This window comes from Microtus pennsylvanicus, chromosome 16 (genome assembly GCF_037038515.1).
Source record: "Microtus pennsylvanicus isolate mMicPen1 chromosome 16, mMicPen1.hap1, whole genome shotgun sequence".
Taxonomy (NCBI): Eukaryota; Metazoa; Chordata; class Mammalia; order Rodentia; family Cricetidae; genus Microtus; species Microtus pennsylvanicus.
Window position 1 is genome coordinate 41568908 of NC_134594.1, and position 20409 is coordinate 41589316.

General features: G+C 35.6%; 1 protein-coding gene across 1 annotated transcript in view; it reads left to right on the plus strand.

The window, feature by feature from the left end:
* Fstl5 (follistatin like 5) overlaps nucleotides 1–20409 on the plus strand; it is a 405920-nt gene that overhangs the window by 137032 nt on the left and 248479 nt on the right. The window contains exon 5 of the mRNA XM_075950900.1: nucleotides 11602–11850. Within this exon, the coding sequence (XP_075807015.1) occupies nucleotides 11602–11850 (249 nt within the window). The remainder of the gene's footprint in view (nucleotides 1–11601; nucleotides 11851–20409) is intronic.

Sequence of the window (20409 nt, forward strand, 5' to 3'; positions counted from 1 at the left end):
ACACACACACACACACACACACAGTGTGCACATACATATATTCAGAGAAAATGGAAATTTAAAGTTCTTTATTATTTTCTAAACTTTTATAAATTTATTCATATAATGGGAATACTGGGAATGAGGTTAGATTTGATACATGTGAAAAAGTCTTGTGCAAATGCCCAACAGCAAACAGCTTGTTGTGGTGTGTCTGGGTTTGTTTAAGAAGTAAAATTTTGTGATAGATGTGGATAAAACGTGCCAACTGTCTCAGCGATGGGTGGAGAGTGTTGGTCAGTAGTTGGGTGAAGTGACATTGAGAGATCAGGAATCCTTGACCTTTGTGGATACTCATCCCTAAAGAACTGCAGATAGTTTGAGATATTTCAATTAAAAATATTTGCTTATAATTTCATCGGGAACATTCATTTAAGGTTTTTCTATTTCTTGTGTCTGTTTTCTAGTGTTCATATCATGGTAATACTGGACTTTAAAAATGAGTTTAGGAGTGATGTTTCTCTTTCCATTTTGTGGAACAATTTGATGATCATTGGTCTTATTATACTTCATAGATGTGGTAGTATTTAACTGTAAGTCTATCTGGGGCTGGGATTTTGCTATTATTTTAATATAGTTTTTCTAAAATTACTACTGCAATTTTATTTTTTTTATGTATCTGTGTAATTCTGTTATATATCCTCTTGTTTAACTTTGGTAGACACATGTGTCTAGAAATAAATTTATTTTTTGATTTTTAGATTTGCAAATTTCTTAGAATGTAAGTCTTCAAATCACACAATAGCAGTCCTATCGCTCCCATTAGTGTCAGTAAATTATTTCCTTATTTTAATATTTATTTATTTATTAAGAAACTATCATTTTTGGCCTTGGGCAACAACGATACTGCCCAGCATACATCATTAATTTTCACTGCCCATGGATCTTATTTTCTGTCTTTATAATTATATGCATATGAGTTTCTAAAATTGCTGTATTTCACGGGATAAAAGAGCTTCCCCCAGCATCACTTTTGTTGTAGACCCAAAAATAAACTTGCTTCGTGCCGTCAATTCTGCCTCTAGAATGTTGCCTTTGAATAGCATTTCCATGGATTTTGATTTCACAACACTATCTTTCCCATATACTTTCCTTTGCTCCCATGAAGGCAAAAGAACAAGTCAGCATCATGTCTGGTCTGCTTACCCGGTTCTAAGATGTCTGACTTGCCCTTCCCTACTAGTATCCGTCGATATGGTTAAAAGGTGGATAGAAAAGCCATATTTAAGAACAAACTTTGACATTATGAATGAGAATATTATCAGTGTACATAATGTGCTTCTCTGAACATGTCTTTATGCAATACAAGAATAAGTACAATGAAAGAAGTAATAAAAATTTAAAAATCAAGAAAAAAAACTATCTTTTCTCAATTTACATACCAATCCTAGTTCCCACTCTCTCTCCTCCTCCTGCCCCCTCCACCTTTCCTTCCCACCCCCCATCCACTCTTCAGAGAGGGTAAGGCTTCCCAAGGGAAGTAAACCAAGTCCAGCACATTGATTTGGGGCAGGACCAAGATCTCCCTCCCATATCTAGGCTGAGTATGGTATCCCTCCATAGAGAATGGGTTCCAAAAAGCCAGTACAAGCAGTAGGGTTAATCCTGGTCTCACTGCCAGTGGGTACAATGTTGGCCCCAGTCAAACAACTGTCACCCACATTCAGAGGGCCTAGTTTTGCTTATGCTGGTTCCCCTGCTGTCAGTCCAGAGTAGGTGGGTTTCCATTAGCTCAGGTAAACTGTTTCAGTGGGTGTTGCCAACATGGGCTTGTTCCCATCGCTCCTTCTCTTTTGACTAGACTTTGGGAATTCAGCTCAGTGGTTCGCTGTGGATCTCTGCCTTTGCTTCCATCAGTTCCTGAGTGAAGGTTCTATGATAACATTTAAGGTAGTCATCAATCTGACAACAGGGCAAGGCCAGTTCAGATGCCCTCTTTCCAATTGCTTAGCTAAGACCCTAAGCAACTGTGGAGAAGTATCTTCTTTTTCAGCTTTTTGATCTTCTGGAGCATGTGAAAGGACCTGACTCACAGACCCAAAGTGGCAGGATCTCCACAAAACGGGGCAACAATAGGATATCCAGGAAGAGTCCCAGAGAGGGCTCAGAACTGGTAGTGAAGGTGAATCCGGAGACCTAGAACCAGACTGATAACTCTTTACAGTGAACACTTACTTGAAGGTAAAAATACAGGGACAAAGGGGTTTACTGCGTGATTCACTGTATCACGCTTAAGCTTCCATGGTGAGATTTTTAATTTTTCCCCTTTTTATTTTTTCCTTTTTTTTTCCTCTGAAATTTTGCTTTAGTTGAGGCAGGCAGAAGGCAGATGCAAAGGGATGTGGGAATGAATGAGGTCAAGATAAGTGATGTAACGACACAGAATAAATAAAAAAAGAAAAGAAAGAAACAGATAAATAGAAAGGAAAACACAAATTATCCCTGTGCATCTCTTCTGCCTGTCTGACCTGGACTGGTCTTGAATCACAGCAAGGCCTCTGCAATGCAGCGTGAGTAAATCCGAAGGCATAGCCCCTTGCAGTTGCCCACTTCACCAAGAAGCTCCTTGACCTTGTTCAGCAGTCACATGGCTCTACACATAGCTTCAGAAAGCAGTCAGTTTGGCCACAAAAACCCTCAGGAGGCGCATCTCTGAGTTCATGGTGACGGTATCAGGCGCTGAACCCTAGGAGAGCATCCTTCATCTCTCACTGCTGTGGGTAGACGAGAATGTTCCTCTGTATCTGTGCATGTGTGATTTCTAGGCCTGCCATAACCTCTTCTGTCACAAAGGAGGCTCTCAGCGAAAGTACAAATCCATTCTATTCAGACGCATACTGAAAGGCTCTTGATGTAGGCCTAAGGCTTCCGCCCTTTCCTCTCATCTCCCACTTTAATTGTATCTCATATTATCTGTTAGCATGTAGTGTTTTCAGCCATATTGATTTTAATATTGTACTACATTTGCTTTTAGTATTTTTAATTTGTTTTACAGTGATATTTTTGTTCCCATTCTCCCCCACTTTTTTTAAAAAAAAAACATTTTTTAGTCATCCTTAAAAAAAGAAGATGAATTGCTACCTAAGTCATGTGAGAGGAAGAAGAACACCATTTAACAGCAGGAAGAATCAGGAGAGACCTAAGGGAGGGATAGTGTCTACTTTCATCTGCAAACTCCATCATGTGTGCAGAGCAGAATGACAGGAACTTACACCTCTGCACACGGGATCTCTGTAAATGTCACCACGACTGAAGAGTTTTCTTTGGGCAGCAGTTCCCTTCACACCTATCATGGAAAGAGGAAGTTTAATAACATTGTTTTTACGCCGGAGTGCCATTCCTTAGCATTCTCCTGTACTCTCAATGTAACTCACCCCAAATGTACTCCTGGGGGTTTCAGGGCAAGAACAATTCAAGCAGATGTTCTGGATGCACTAGAGACAACTTCGGTGAGTTTAATTTCCTAGATATTGAAGAGAGGTAAGAGCAAGGGTCAGTTTATTGGTGACAGAATAAAGGGATTTTAGGGAAATTGTGGCTCTTTGGCTGGGATCTATAGCAGAGACATTACTATCTAGAAAATATCCTCTCCATGGTGAATGGGGATTTTCCATGGAGCAGTTGACATCCACTGTGGGAGACCTTAGTCTTTGGGTCCCACAGCATAGGTCAAGTGCATTTTTAATCACATGATGAGCATAATAAGGGTCTGTTTATTCTTGAGCATTCTAATAAAGAAAAATATACATATTTTATGTGAAAAGGAAATACAAACTGTTGAAATACCAACTACCAGTGAACTATCAGGTAGTGCTGTAGGAATGCATATTGACTGTTGCAGAAAAATAAAATAGTGCGCAGTCTCTTCCAGTTTAACTATGCACTTACCATTTGATAAAGCAAGTGCACTCCTATTAATTACTAAACCAGTCATCCTCAACTTTTCTAATGCTGCATCCCTTTAATATAGTTCCTTATATGTGGTGACCCCAACTTTAAATTTATTTTCATTGTTGTTTCATAACTGTAGTGTTGCCAATACCTGTTTTCCATGGACTTAGTCAACACCTATGAAAGGAGTTGTGGATCATAGGTTGAGAACCACAGTATTAGAATTCTCTGAAAATATAACATAAAACATATCTGAGACTATTTGTGCTATGAACTTTATAAAATCAAAAAATTAGAAGTAACTTAGACATTTTTCCATAGGTGAATTAATAAACAAATTGATAATCCACACAGTAGAGTCCTAGGTAGCACTAAAAGTGAAAGTTCCTAAAAGCCTGTGCACAGATGTGGCACAATCATTGAAGCATATCACTCAGTAAAAGCCAACAATATCAACCCTGACAACATACACACAAGTAACGTTATACAGATTGAGCAGTTTATATTTAGGGATATCTGTGTGTATACACATACAAATCTGCATGGAATAATATTCATGAAAAAAGAGAGCATGAATTTGAGAAAGAATTGGAAAGAGGTATATGGGAGAGTCTTCAAGTAAGAGAAGGAAGGAAGGAATGTGGTAATTATATTATAGCTTCAAAAACTGTTAAAAAACAGGATGTGTAGTATATAATTTCAATTATGGGATATTTCATTTGTATTTTAATAAATAAAACTTTCCTGAAGATCGGGAAAGTAAAACAGCCACACTGACCAGGCTTATAGACCAGGCAGGAAAACACACACTTTTAATCCTAGTAGCCACAGTAGCTTCCCATAGAAATCAGGTGGTAGGGTGCATGCCTTTAATCCCAGAACTAGGTAGGATTATGAAATGGGAGGAGACAGCTCTCAGATACAGTCTCTTTCTGAGATTCCTGGAGACTGAACCACCATTTTCCAACTGTGGGAAGTTGTTTTGTACACTGTAAAGATTTGTTACTTGTATTGGTTTAATAAAACACTGATTGGCCAGTAACCAGGCAGGAAGTATAGTATATGGGACAACAGACTAAGAGAATTCTTGGAAGAGAAGAAGCCAGATGCAGTAGCCACCCAGACGCCGAGGAAACAAGATAAGAATGCTGCACTGAAAAAAGGTACCCAATCATGTGGCTAAACATAGATAAGAATTATGAGTTAATTTAAGTTGTAAAAGGTGGTTAGTAACAAGCCTGAGCCATAGGCAAAAGAGTTTATAATTAATACCAGCCTCTGCGTGTTTCTTTGGGACTGAATGGCTGTGGGACCAGGAAGAACAGAAACTTTTATCTACATTCTGGAAATCCCTAAACATAGAGACGAGAGGTTGCAAGGGGCTCAGGAGACCAAGCACAGGGAGAAAAGGTTGTGTAGAATCATTCCTAGTGAAAACATTTCTCTTCATGGTGTAGCACTTGGTACAATATTGATGCGATATGCTTATGCTGTTAAGCCTGTGTGTTTGGTGTGGTGGCAGATTGTATGAGACTTCCCTGCACTCCTGAATGTTTTGTCTTTAAAAATACACAATTGAAGAACTAACTGAAGATCTAATATGTTCAAAATAAGATAGGAAGACTGTCACAAATTCAAGGTAGATATGATTCTCTTTTCATTGGGTTACTGGAGCAAATTAGTAGCCAGCCTAACAGAGCAATACCAGGAGATGCAGACACTAATCACAGCAGTCACTGGAAGGTCACACTGTGCAGTCTTCTGGATGCTTTGCATTTGTTTGCTGCATGTATCCCTACCTATGAAATCCATGAGATTACAATATACAAAACAAAATTTTATTTTGGTTTCCCAATTTTCTATATGTGGGTGGCAGACTGTCACGAAAATGGATGCTTGTGACTCTAAATCAAAATATATAATTATGGAAATGGAAACTTCTGAATCTTCCCCTACTTTGTGTATTTTTTGTTTCTCTTTTCTTTCATTCCAATTTTTTTAAAAAATTTAATTATTTTTAACTTTTTGGCATCTGAGAAAAATATCGTGTTAGAATTTCTTGGCAACTTTAGGAGTGTTATCCTGAAGCACACTAGTTCCAACCGTTCTTTGATGTACCTTGCTTGTGTCTTTATGTTATAATAGGATTTGTTAAGTAGACCATGCTGGCCTACCACTAAATGTCTACCTACTTCCATTTCTAGAGTTCCCAGAATACAGGTATATATTACCTACCCAGTTCCAACAGGCTTTTTAATACAGCATGTTGAGAAAGACACTTATTTATTAAAACAATTTTATTCAATTATTCTACTGCCAAATCCATGACAAATTATCATTCATAATCATAATCATTACAATATCCCAAACCAGAGACATTCAGGGCCACATATACAGAATCTTCTCAGTAGCTGCATGATAACAGTATTAACTTTGTTGCTACTTCTTTCTATTTTATTTAAGAAATGCATACTAAATTCTAATTGTATGCTATTTGATAAAAAATGAGGCTTGAGCATTTAATTAACTTGCTAATTCCATTCTTAGGGCAGATTTGTAATACAATTTTAGATTTTAATGTCAAGGTTGCATTAACCCATGTGAAAAAAAGCAAACAACCAACTTTAAATTAAAAGATCAATTTAAAGTATATAAGTGAATATTAGTTTGTATTTGGGATAGTTGAGGATGTTTTAGATTATGTGCATATTTTTAAGTTGAGCATTATCAATGTGTGATTTGTCAATGTAGGTGAACAGTACGTCTTAGTCATTCTAACCACAGCTAAGTGTGTTTTACAAGCATTAACTTTTCTTTACTTATTTATTTTCGAGACAGGGTTTCTCTGTAGTTCTTGGTGCATGTCCTGGAACTAGCTCTTGTAGACCAGGCTGGACTTGAACTCATAGAGATCTGCCTGCCTCTGCCTCCCGAGTGCTGGGATTAAAGGTGTGCACCACCACCGCCCAGCCATTAACTTTAGTTAGAATTGTGCTTTAGTAGATGAGTGTAAACAAAGGGATTATTGTATTGAGAGATGCAATGTAATTTGTTAGTTACCTCTTGTTTTATTACTAGAATATCTCGTCAGACAAAAATACAGTTTAAAAATAATGATTTGAGCCCTCTTCCATGACTAAAATATTAGTCATTTAGAGTTGCTATTAAATACATCTTATACTTTAACCTAGTATATGCTAGGAGACAGTGTGTGAAAAATGGCTCTAATTAAATAGTATGTTTGTATTCCACACAATAATTAATGCAGCTCACTGTAATCTGCTGTTTCCCCTCCTCCATTATCATTTTAAACCTTGATTCATTCTTTTCCCCTTATCCAACATTGCCAGCTTTCTGAATGCTCATTGCTTAAATACCTCACCTGTGTTGGGTGAATTATGGTAACTACCTTGGTGCTGTGTCTTTTAATCTTTTTATTGGCCCTCACCAGGCCTCTAAATCTTTGTCTCTAAAGTACTATCTTACTTCCTTTGTAAAGCATTTGAAGAAATTGTCAATTTTTTTTTGCATTCCAGAACAAGCAATATCACAACTTACAGTAAAAAAATCATTTTTCAAAGATTCACTCAGTTAATTATCTATATGATAACAACACACACATATATGTATATATATATATATTAAATATAGAAATCTGTTAAACAGAAGTAAATTATGATTGGGAATCTAGGACAAACATCTTTAATACAATATTGTGTAACTTTGCTTTCTTTGTGACTTTTAGCTTTTGTTGTTAATTGTTTGTAATTTGAATATTTAGTAATTTTAGGAAGGCACAGAAATTCTCAAATGATGCAAATATATAGTCCACTGAGGAAAAAAAATGCTACTTTATCAAATTACAAGTTAATCCTTAATTAAATTAGTTAAATTCACTATCTGATTTTACTTTAAAAAAATCTTTGGCATGCTGACCAGATTTAATTGATTTAACATCAGTAGAAACTTACATCTAACATTAGTTATTGTTAATTGTTGTAAAAAGATATATCTTTGCTTTTCATTTACATTAATAAACTTTCTTCTGTATTTCATATAAATTAATTGCATTTCTTTTAAGTGTAACAACAATAGGAAACAACAACTTCCAACTAGACTTGTAAATTATTCTATTGATGTATACAAAGTAGCCAGCTTTTTAACTGAAATCTTTAAATCAGAACAGGATGTAAAAGCAAGAATTCAGAAAGACAGACTGTTGGAGACATACATCTACCTCAATGTAAAGAAAGAGCCATCTGTTACCAAACCAATATTAGTATACCAGATAGTCACCTGTTATTATAACAATCTCGTGTACCAGAGTGTGCCAATTCTCATACCAACATTGGTGTACCAGAAAGCCATCTATTATTATACAAATCTCAAGTACAAGAGTGCTAACTCTTTTGCAAACATTGGTACCAGATAGTCACCTTATATCACACCAACGTTTGTATAATAGGTAGTGTCCCGAAAACATTGGTATAGATAGTGCCACCAGTTATAGCAACATTGTATACCAGATAGTGACATCACCTGTTATCACAACTTAGCCAAGGGAAAATACAATATTTCTAAGAGCTGCCTCAGTTTTACTAAAAAGTGAAATTATCACTCTTTTATAAGCTCTCACTTAATAAATAAGCACATTCTTGATAACTCTTAGTATTTACCAGTAAAAAGATATACATTTATCTAAAACATAACAATGGCCAAAAAAATTCCCTATTGAAATAATAGCTATGTAGGACCTAATATTAATTGATAATTTACTTACACACTAATATAAAGATAATGACTTATTATTTCTACATTCAAACCACTCATTATTTTATAAATGTATGCAATGTAAATTTAGATAATTTTGACTTCAGTGTACTACATTTGTTAAGAGAAAATTTTCAGCAAGATAAATTAACTATTTGTCTGAGTAGTGGGTATTATTTAGTTATCTTTTCTTGGGAAGATAAGGATAAATGCCTGTTTACACAAGATTAGGCAGCAAAGAGTAATCGCAGTAATAACTTAGCTAAAGTCCTATTTGGTGACCCACAGAGTTTATAAACATGGTTGAGAATTTACTTACAGTATGATAAGTGTGTGTTAAACAATTGCTTCAATTTATTTGCTGTGACTCCTTGAAGCTGCTTTGAGCAGTCTGTTTTATTTGCCCTTCCTCTTTCTATCTATTGTTCTATTGCAGACACTGCAGCTGCCTTCTTTCTCTCTTTGAAATCAGCCCTTGTCCTGTCCCGGATAGTCTGCCAAACAACCCACAGACCTCTGCTGTGAAGTTAGGACACACTAGGAAAAGCAAGCCTAGTTCTCTCGTCCATGAAAGACAAGTTTGCCATTCATGTGCCTTGACATATAGACTAGGCCAGACTAAATCATCTGCCGTACACTTTCTGACATTGCATCAAATGTATCAAAGTAAAAAGTTTTCATAGTTTCTGGGAACGGAAGAGCCCGTTCAGTTCTTTTCAAACTTCTGTCATAATACAGGGTGACTATCCTAATGCAATGAGAGCAGGGTTCTCTCTCTCTCCCTCTCTCCCTCCCTCCCTCCCTCCCTCCCTCCCTCCCTCCCTCCCTCCCTCCCTCCCTCCCTCCCTCTCCTCCCCTCAGAATTCTGACACTTGTCTTCTGTCACATCACTTCTATGTCCTCTTCATGCTCTCTCACTTCAAGCCCCAACCATGTTAGCCTCTCTAACCTCATCATGAGGCTCACAGCCCTAACAACGATCATTCTGCAGGGTGATTTCATATCAAATCCATTTTCTTTCTAGTGACTATGACCTGTACTGCTCCTTCACTTTCTGGTCACCCAGACCCAAATAATCACACAGAAATTATATTAATTACAACACTGCTTGGCGAATAGCTTTGGCATATTTCTAGGTAACTCTTACATCTTAAATTTATCAATTTCTATTAATTTATTACACCATGAGGCTGTGACCTACTGGTATGATTCTGGCTGGCGACTGGCAGCTTTCTGTTCAGCAGCTACATGGCATCTCCCTGATTCCACCTACTTTCTCTCTATATCTCTGTTTGAATTTCCCACCTGTCTTTACTCTGCTAAGCCATTGACTGAAATAATTTCTTTAATAACTGATGGTGATAAAACATATTCATAGCATGCAGAGGGGAATCACACATTAATATGGCATGCAAACTTGCATCTTCCAAGATCCCTTGCATGTGGAAGAGGAGGGTGGAGTAGTTGCTGGAATCCTGCTTCCCTCCCTCCTACTGCCAATAGCTAAGCTACCATTTCTCTGTACTGTTCTGCTCAGTTAGTTGCCATGACTACGGAGCAAGGTAGTCTTTAGTCCAAGATGGTGCTGGAATGGTTATGCTGTTCCCAGAGAAAGAAACACCTCACTACTACATGGTTTATGAGCTCTGTATCACTCAGAACCAGTAAAGGCTAAGCATTCTATTGGAATAAGGTTAAAAACGCTTCTGACCCAGCAGAAACATATTAGAGAAATTACTTTATTGAAAACCAATAAACGACTATGGTATTTGGGCATGTTGTAATGAGATGCTATTCATTTTGGACATGAGATGATTTGGATAAGGACATGATCTGGAATTGACTGAACTCTGGCTGCTCCCACTTAACTGCCACTCAGCTACTTTTTAAAGCTGTGTACCCTCAAATTTTGGTTTGGTATATTTATGTTCCAAGTTAGATTACTGTTTGTTACTCTACTGTTGGTATGCTTTTGTATAATTTTAAATTACCTGATTTAAATTTGACCAGAATCAATATATGAAAATTAAAGCAATATATGAACTTGATTTATATTATCAAACTAATTTTTTAACTTTTATTCAACTGTATGTATGTCTTACGGCAGTTCATTTTGAAGGGCCAATAATAATAGCTAACAAAGCTTCATACTTGTAAAATTCTTTAGTATTAGTCAAGATACTCTTTGAACTCTGCTTATAAAATTTTTGGAATTATTATAATGGCATTAAGTATATTTAATCAGACTCAAAAAAAAACCTTCCAAACTTACAGTTGCATAGACAGATCTGGATAACCACAGAGTGTCATAAAACAAAAACCAACATGAACATGAGAAAGAGATTCGTGGGGAGCCTGGGCGATAAGAAGAGGCATGGAGGGAATGGTCACAGTAGTTAATATGCATTGCATAACATCTTCAAAAATGTTAAATTATACATAACAATAATAATAGTGACTTTTCAAATCTCAATGTAGTCTGAGAAGAGAGGACAGAACTAGAGGAGACTAACCAGAGAAGAATCTGGCAGCATTTGGAATAGTTGCTCATTGAGTTTTGTTATAAGTTAGTTAATTGTATCATGGTACTCTGGATTTCTGGATTTCTTTTTTTTTGTTGTTTGTTTGGTTGGTTTTGTTCTTTTGTTTGTCAAGACGGGGTTTCTTTCTCTGTAGCTTTGGAGCCTGTCCTAGAACTAGCTCTTGTTGACCAGGCTGGCCTCAAATTCAGAGATCCACCTGCCTCTGCCTCCCGGGAGCTGGGATTAAAGGCATGTGCCACCATGGCCTGACCAGTACTCTGGATTTCTTTGATAGAGTTTAGAAATTGTTCAGTTGATATTTTGAAATGAAATGGCTATGTCAACAAGAAAACCACATTGTTTTCTTTCTCATTTCCAGAATTTCTAATTCAGGATGGCCCTTTTGGATCCTGCGAAAATAAGTTCTGTGGCTTGGGGAGGCACTGTGTGGTCAGCAGAGAGACGAGGCATGCGGAGTGCGCCTGCATGCAAGCTTGTAAGCAGCACTACAAACCCGTCTGTGGGTCTGATGGGGAATTCTATGAAAACCACTGTGAAGTGCACAGAGCTGCCTGCCTGAAGAAGCAGAAGATCACCATCGTTCATAATGAAGACTGCTTCTTTCAAGGTAAGAGCAGGGAGGCCCACTGTGTCATAGCCCTCTATCTTTCCTATTATCTATTAGTGCCATTAAGATTTAAATTAGGCATGATTTTATCTCTGTAGGTGTCTAAAAAAGGAAAAGGACCAAATAAGCTTAACATAACCAAGGAGCAGCAGTGTACGGAAATTTGCATGAGTATAATTCTGATATTCATTTATGAGCATAAAGCTGGCCAAAATCTGACTCACAATTTAATATAGCATTCAGCATTGCACCATATGGCTTCCCAATCATGAAGTTATTATAAGGACAGAGGGTAGCCAGTAGTCTGCAGGCAAAAATCTCCCCAGTGTACAACACCTAGAAGGCTGTCAAAGGCGCAGGGAATGCCAAGCCGTCCTGTGGCAGCTTCTCATTTCTTCTTGATCTACAGAATAGTTTCAGTTTGTAGCACACAACTCAAATTATATGGAACCTCTAATTACCCACTTCAGTAACAATAAAGTCATAAGAAACTCAATTAGCAAATCTGAAGCCATGATGGTTTAACATTTGAAAGTGTTATTGTTTGCAATTTAAAGGATGGCTTAGGGAATAGTACTTCTGAATTAGTAATTGAATTTGCCATTTTAACATGTTCTATAGATAAATCATCAGAAGACATCACTTATTTATGCCTTGATTTATTGCTTGGTTATTTAAGTTGGAGGAAATATTTTCTTCTTAGTGTTATGACTCTTATTCAAGTTCTACAGTCTAGTATAGAACATCCTTCTTCTAACAGGTCACGGATTAAGTTGATTCTTGAAGGTTGGTGAACTCCAAGCATCTCAGTTAAGCAGAATGTTCCTTAACTGTGCTCCCACTATGGAAATTACAGGGTATTTCATTCTTGAATTTTGGCTAAAATATATTGCAACACTTCATTTGCCAACTTATTAAAAATTAATGATTGAATCAATTTTCAATGTAGTTTTTCAATAAAATGTATTTCAAGGAGACAAAAAAAGGATAGCAGGACACTTTTAAGATAAAATGTGGTATGCTCTGGTCATTTTCATTGTGACTTCTAGAAGCAAAATGTATTCGATGGGAAAGAGTAAGAATACTGTATTTACACATTGCAACCTGTGGACATTTTACAGTTTGGCACAATAGATTGTTTCCCTTGACTATATGAGCACTGTTACAGTCATCTCTTTGCCTTTTCAATTCAATGTTTTCAATATTTAATTCTTTATGTTTGATTTTGAAAGTGAAGAATATTCTTTGATAGATCAAAATTTGTGCTTCCACATTGTTATCAAAAACTTAAGTAAATAGAATATAATATATAAATGAATAAGGACATTTAGCTCTTGTCTTATTTTTTTCAATAACATGTGTGTGTTTGCATGTGTGCATGCATGTGTGCATGTTGACATATGCATATTTGTATGCTTACAGTGTCCACAAGAGCAAGGTCTTTCAGATACATTGGAACTGAGTAATAGTATGGGCGCAGGGAAACAAACCAGAACCTCTGAAATAGGCGTGTGCACTCATATTAACTATAGAATCCTATTTCCAGGTGAGATTCTGCTCACCTGACATGTACAATTGGACATATAGACAGATGTGACTAAATATCATTTTAGAAGATAAAGACGTGTAAATAGTGTTCTGCCTGATAACTGAACGCTTGTTTATAGTGGCTCCAAATATTTAAATCAACATGAAATGTGTGAACAATAACCTGGGTCTCTTCAGAATTCATCACTCAAAGACTGTGTGGAAAGCTTCTGTCCTTTAGATTCAACCTGAATATTAATCAAATCTAGGCATGGTTCAAAATGCATCTGATTATAGAGTATTGAAATCCCATTTATTTTATCTAGAGTTAACAGATTTAGCATACTTCCAGCTCCCAGAAGTTGAGGATTTTATGTTTGTTTGTTTTAGAATTAAGTTTAATGAACAGTTAGTTCCTAAAATGCCTTTATTTGAGCAGAGAAAGGGTAAATAAATAAGGAGCACAAACTACTTGTCATGTTAGCAGTGATATGTTGCCACTCTGAGTTGTGGAATAAGATTGCCCTTATTGTAATGTTTTGTAATAGATACTGTGATTAGAAGTTTTTTTTTCTGGAATTTTAATCACTGACCTTGCTTCTTACAATGTCACACTGGAAAAAAAACAATTAAAATATCAAGTTCACAACTTAAAAACCTTGCAATTACTTAAATGCTTCAAATGCAAAATCAAATCAAGTCAAAACAAATCAATCATGCAATGCATTTTGTATTTTAAGGCTAAAAATTAACAACTGTGAAAACCTTACATAAAAAATGTACAAACATCTATTGGCCAATCTACGTTAATTTTTAAATAAACATTTCGATTGTTTCAGAATGACATACATTGATATAATGTGTTTGCGTGAAATTTACACTCCATTCCTTCCTCTCAGACTCCTTTATTTTTCCCTTTTTTTGACCCTAATGTTAGATAGTCAGGGTGTTAAGGTCAAGAATTTTCCTTTGCTTCACATGATTAACATTATTTTTATAATAACAGAATTTAAGAGCTTATAATTTATCCTAAAATCATAATTTTTACTAAATTGCATTAGTTCTCCACAGAAATAGATTTACTTATCTTTTTATTTGTTTATTTTTTGTTTATTTGTTTGTGTATTTATTTGTGTTTTTGAGACAGGGTTTCTCTGTGTGGCTTTGGAGCCTGTCCTGGAACTGCCCCACCTACTTTTAAGGAGGGGCTTGAATACAGGAAATACAATGGTTGTTATGACACGGAGACTAAGATGTTATTTGATCCTTGCTTTAGAAATATTGTCCTTACTTTAAAAATCCACTTTTTAAGTTTTATTAGAACTTCACTATTTGTATCATTTTGACTGTTGAAGTGAGTAAGGAGACTGTCATGTGTCATATATTTGAATAGAGCAGAACATATTCACAAAAGTATGAATACATGAGTAAATCTGAGTCATGTGTGGGAATTGGATGTTATAATGTAGATCCTAGTTATAATGTAGTACCTTCATAAGAATAATGCTACCCTTGGAAGAAGCTGCATAAAGGGCACATGATATCTAAACATTATTTTATGCTAATTGGTGTGAATTAATAATTTTCACAAAATACTAAATCGTAAAGTATTGAAAAATACTAAAAATAGTCAATATTTAATGAAGGCATAAGTTGCGCTATTGATTACCTGTTTGATTTTGAGTTATTCCTTTTTGATTTATACATTGAGTTTACCAGGAACATGTTAAACATTTGAATTTAATTTATCAAAATATATTTAATTAGCATAACCATATGAGCTGGTTGATTGATTTAGATTGTACTTAGAATGTGGGTTAATACCTGTATCTTATTAAATATTTTGTATAATGTTACCTGTGTCTCACTTATTATTTATTATTAAATATTGAAATGTCACTGTAGCGATCATAGAATTTACTAAATGAAATGCATTAATAATTTTATCAAAAATTTTCTTTAGTAATAAGTGATTTGTGGAGCTATAGGTACCATATCTCATGAACACATTTATTTTCTAATTTAGGTCATCTACATTCATTCCATCACGAAACATTGGCTTTGGTTGGTTATATGGTAGAGCATTTGTTGATTGGCATCATCCACTTTGTAGCAATGTTCAACACAAGCTAAAATGTTATATTTTTACCCAATTCCTTTCTATTTGTTTTTGTACTACGAGACTCATGCCTGAAAGTCATTTTTCTTCTAAGGGATTTCTAAAGCACATCGATTCACTCTAGCACTACAAGGACCATTTTCTGACTCTGGGTCAGTCTGTCACACAAGGTGGAATTTACTTGCTCAGAATGGAGAAGTTAGCTAGAATGTGAAAACCAGGGTACAAACTATGCCAAAACAAAGAGGGAATTAAACCTTTTATGAAAAAGTCAATTGAACAGAAACCTTTTTGCCAATACTGTGTTGGGAATCGAACCACCATAAAGGCAAACATTCTATGAACTTAAGTGTACAGCACAAATAGTTCTTGGAGATCTGTTTGTTAATTTTATCAGCTCAGTACACTAAAATATTGTTGAAGAGAAAGAAATACACACTAATATGATTTTCACAATAGCATTTTCGTAAGTTTTACTTTATCATCATTTAATCCAAGTACAATATTGAACTTTATGTATAAGTTATTTTTCATAGTTATGTATTATAGAAAAATAAGAAATATGCTACTAACTGTAGGCGAAGGCTGCTCTTTCATTTCCTGGCTACTCAGACCTGAATAATCCCACAGAAACTATATTAATTACAGCACTGTTTGGCCAATGACTCAGATATATTTCTAGCTAGCTCTTACATCTTGAATTAACCCATTTCTATTCATCTGTGTATCACCACAAGGCTGTGGCTTACCGAGTAAGGTTCTGGCTGGTGTCTTTCTCCTTCAGCAGCTACAGGGCATCTCCTTGGCTCTACCTACTTTCTCTCTATAGCTCTGTTTGCGTTTCCCACCTGTCTTTACTCTGCTAAACCATTAGCCAAAACAGCTTTATTCATGAACCAATAAAAGCAACACACATACAGAAGGACATCCAACCTCAACAAATGACAGTTTTAGTCAGTTATTGTGGTTCTTGGAGTTCATGTCTTATGGTTAAAGACTGAGGGTCACTGAAGTCCAAAGGTGACTTCTGCATCTCTACGTTGTGTTATATGTTATGACATCATTCCTGAATGCTGTCATTCATTTAATATCTGTTCTTAGTAAAAATAACTTTAAATTTGTAGCAATAAACCAAAATCCAAACAATGTAAGATATTTTGAGATTAATAGTTGCTTTATGGATTAAAGTGGATTCAATAATCTACCTCTTTATCCTCTCCTTTCTATATCTCCCCCCTTTTCTTATCAGAATAAGATTCCTCAAACTAATCTCCATTGTTCAGCTTTTTTCTGACCATTACCAAATATACCTTGTAACCAAACCCCAAACAATGACGAACATTCATAATTAATTGAATAATCAAACCTACCCATACCCCATCTCTTGGGAATGTGGATGTCATTCTTTAGACTACTTCATATTGTCTGGGGTACTGTTTTTTTTTGGGGAATCTTCAGATAATTAGGATAAAAATGAAGTTCAGCCTCGAGTAGTCTTGTCTGTGAGGCTGAGCCATCTTTTCTAGCAGCCTTGAAACTACTTTGGATGCAGAATTTTGAGGAGACTGTAACAGAGGCATTTGGAAATGCTATGTCACCTGGGCCATCTATTTTCATTCATTTTTAGCTCCTTGTTCTAAAAATATATAAACTTTTAAAGGTAACATACAATACAAGTATAGAATATATGGTGTGTACAAGTCAGTTAAGGATGATTTTTGTTTTGATTTTTTGTTTTAGCAGATAAAACATGCATTGTGTATCTTGCAGTTGTTCTAGATTTCTCTTTTTTATTTCTGTAGTTAGGATTTCAGGTGGTCTTCCCTGACCAAACCTGACTTTCTTTAACCTGGAATGAATCCACAGCTTCTCATTTCCTGTAGAAATAAAAGCATAATTTCTCCCCCAACGCAACACATCCTTTTACTTAAATTTTGAAGTCAGGATATGTTTAAATATTAATATAGGTTGGCTTAATCCAAGAGCTTTATAATCCACAATCTCTTAGTAGCCAAAAGATTCATAGACAACACAAGAATATATAGGATCCAGACTCTCTGTGCATTTTCCAGCTTTGTGTGACTTTATTCCTTCATATTCCTTTATTCCACTTTTAAGGACTTTATCATTTTAAAACTATGTATTTCTTTTTTATGACTGACTATATCCTTTCTCATTTCTCTTAAAGCCTTCGTGTATTTGTCAACACACTGTAATTCATTTAGAGGTGTTTTTCTGTCTGAATCTGTCTTTACTGTGTATCTGTAATCTCTTTCTAACCACATGAGCCTTTAAACTGGTAAGAGCATGGCTAGGACCTCAGCCTCTGTTTCGTTGACTGGCTCGGCACTGCTTCATTTGCTGAGAGTCTAGCTTCATGGAGGAGGTACGACAAAAGCCATGTTTACCTCCTCAACTTTGGGGTGTTTCCATGTCCATGCTACCACTGAGTAGTGTGTTAGCTGCTGCTTAGCCACATTTAAGTGTTTGGAAGCAGGGCATCTCAAGAGCTGGGCCCTTTTTTGCTGCTAGCCCTGAGTCAGGAAGTCTTTTTTGAAAGGAGCTTCAGCTATGCTTGCTGTCAGCAAACAGAACCTACCTGAGAAAAGGAGGTTACCAAGAAGCTGCATTTGACTCTGTTTTTGTGTGTTTGGAAACTAGTTTACAGCTTTTTCAGGTCTTACGTGGATGTAGGTACCTGACATTTGGGTGCCATATGTAGGCAGTCTTTTCTTTCCTGCTTGCCAGTTCCCAAATAACCAATATAGAGACTTAATATGAATTAGAAATACTCAGCCAATAGCTCAGGATTATTTCTAACTAGCTCTTATAACTTAAATTAACCCATTTCTATTCTTCTATGTGGTGCCCTGAGACTCACAGCCTTTTCTCTCCTGCCAATCCTCCTTTTTTCCATCTGGCTGATGACTTCTATAACTTTGACATTCTTCTTCCCAGTGTCCTCCAAGTTTTGCTTTCCTGCTCAGCTACGGAAAAGTCAGGTCTTTATTCACCAAAGATAATAATACACATTCATTCTATACAGAATGGCTATTTCACAAAACTGATAACATAAGGTTTTATTCAAAGATTGAGACATGAAGTTCTTACTTTATCCTGCTTTGTGGTAATAAATGGCTTGGTGAATCAACTAATTGTTAGTTACATTTCCCAATATTAGAAAACATGCTCGACGAACATCTCTTAGGAACATTTAAATGACTTGATGTCAAAGAACACTCTTCTTTCATTAAACAAAAATATGTTTTTGTAGTATTCAGATTCTACATTGGAGTCAAACATCAGTTATAGACACTGCTTTTTTATTAGCAATTAACAATTATTGATTGTGTTTCAAATTAAAGTGGGACTATATACAACAATAATTATGTTAATAAAATATCATAAAACAGATGGGGAATTAATTCTGCTTTTCACCATGTATGTGAATTTCCTATAGCTTTAATGGTTATGAAGTATTATTTTAATAAGTGACAGTATTTTTAATAATAATGGATGAGAAATAGTTCAGCAGTTCTATTTCTTTTACAGAGACCTGAGATTTGACTCCCAGCATCCACAGGGCAGGTCACAACCATTTGTAACTCCAGTTCCACATGATTCTATCCTCATGTGTGGCCTCTTTAGACACTGCATACATGTTGTACATGGTCACAAATGCAGGGAATACTCACACATAAAATTAAAAATCAATTAATCTTTGAAAAGTAATGGATATCTTCAATTTTCTTTGACTATGATAACTGTAGACATGTAGAACGATGTTTATTACTTACCCCAACATTGAAGAAATATAAATTTTTCATAAATGTAGAAATGATGGTGCAAGTATATGTTATATATATGTAAACTGCTGAAAAATCTAAACGTGTAAATGGTAGGCTTTAACCAATGCTAACATTTTGAGGGAGAGAGATCTTGACCTACTAATCTTCAGGTCACTTGACTGTTCTTTTTACAGTTCAACTCAATCATAGCAAAACTGTATGTATCTAAAGTAAACTAAGTGTGTAAACCAAGAGAACATACATTATAGATTTACTCATGTTGGGAAATATGCCTAAACTTTCATTACTAGTACTCCATGTGAAATATTAAGCAATGTGTAAACTTGTATGCTTTGTATGTTTAGGATCAGAATAATAAGTATGGTATTTAGTTCGGATGACAGTCTACAAAACATAACAGTAGCATTTGGGGATTTAATTAAATTTATGTCAAAATTCCTTTCAAGTTGCGAGGAAAAATATTCTTGAGTAATATAACGCATGTTTTGGCCTTTAGAAATGTTGACAAGTGGAAACATTTACATGACACATTAGTACATTCTCCCCAACTGAGAGGGAACTAGTTACAACATAGTAACAGCTTTCGTTCATTGATTCCACAGTAAACACTCAAACCGACTCTTCTATAACTGTTTGACAGCTGAGTCTACATCTACTGGCAACAACAGGCATGGAAATCCACATAAATAACATCTATAAATATATAAAAATTATGTCATTTTTTTAAAATGGAATTTCAGTTATTTTACTGTAGAATACAAAAATAAGTACAAGCCTCAATCATATATGTAGGCATTATCTTACAAACAATATGAATCCAGATTATAGTTAATGTAAATTTAACTTTAATATACTTGCATTTTGTACTGAGAGACAAGGCCTCTATGCCCCCTCACCCCAATACAATTTGCCTTAGAGATGTTTCCATTCTCCCATTCAGGGACTGTGCCATTGTTTTCTGAGGCTTAAAGGAGTATCTGAGAAAATGGACAGTTATTGGTTGATGTTTCAAAGCGGTGACAAAATACTTGACATAATTTAAAAACAATGATTCACTTCAGCACATGGTTTTTGCTGTTTCGACCCCTCTCTCATGTGGCTCCA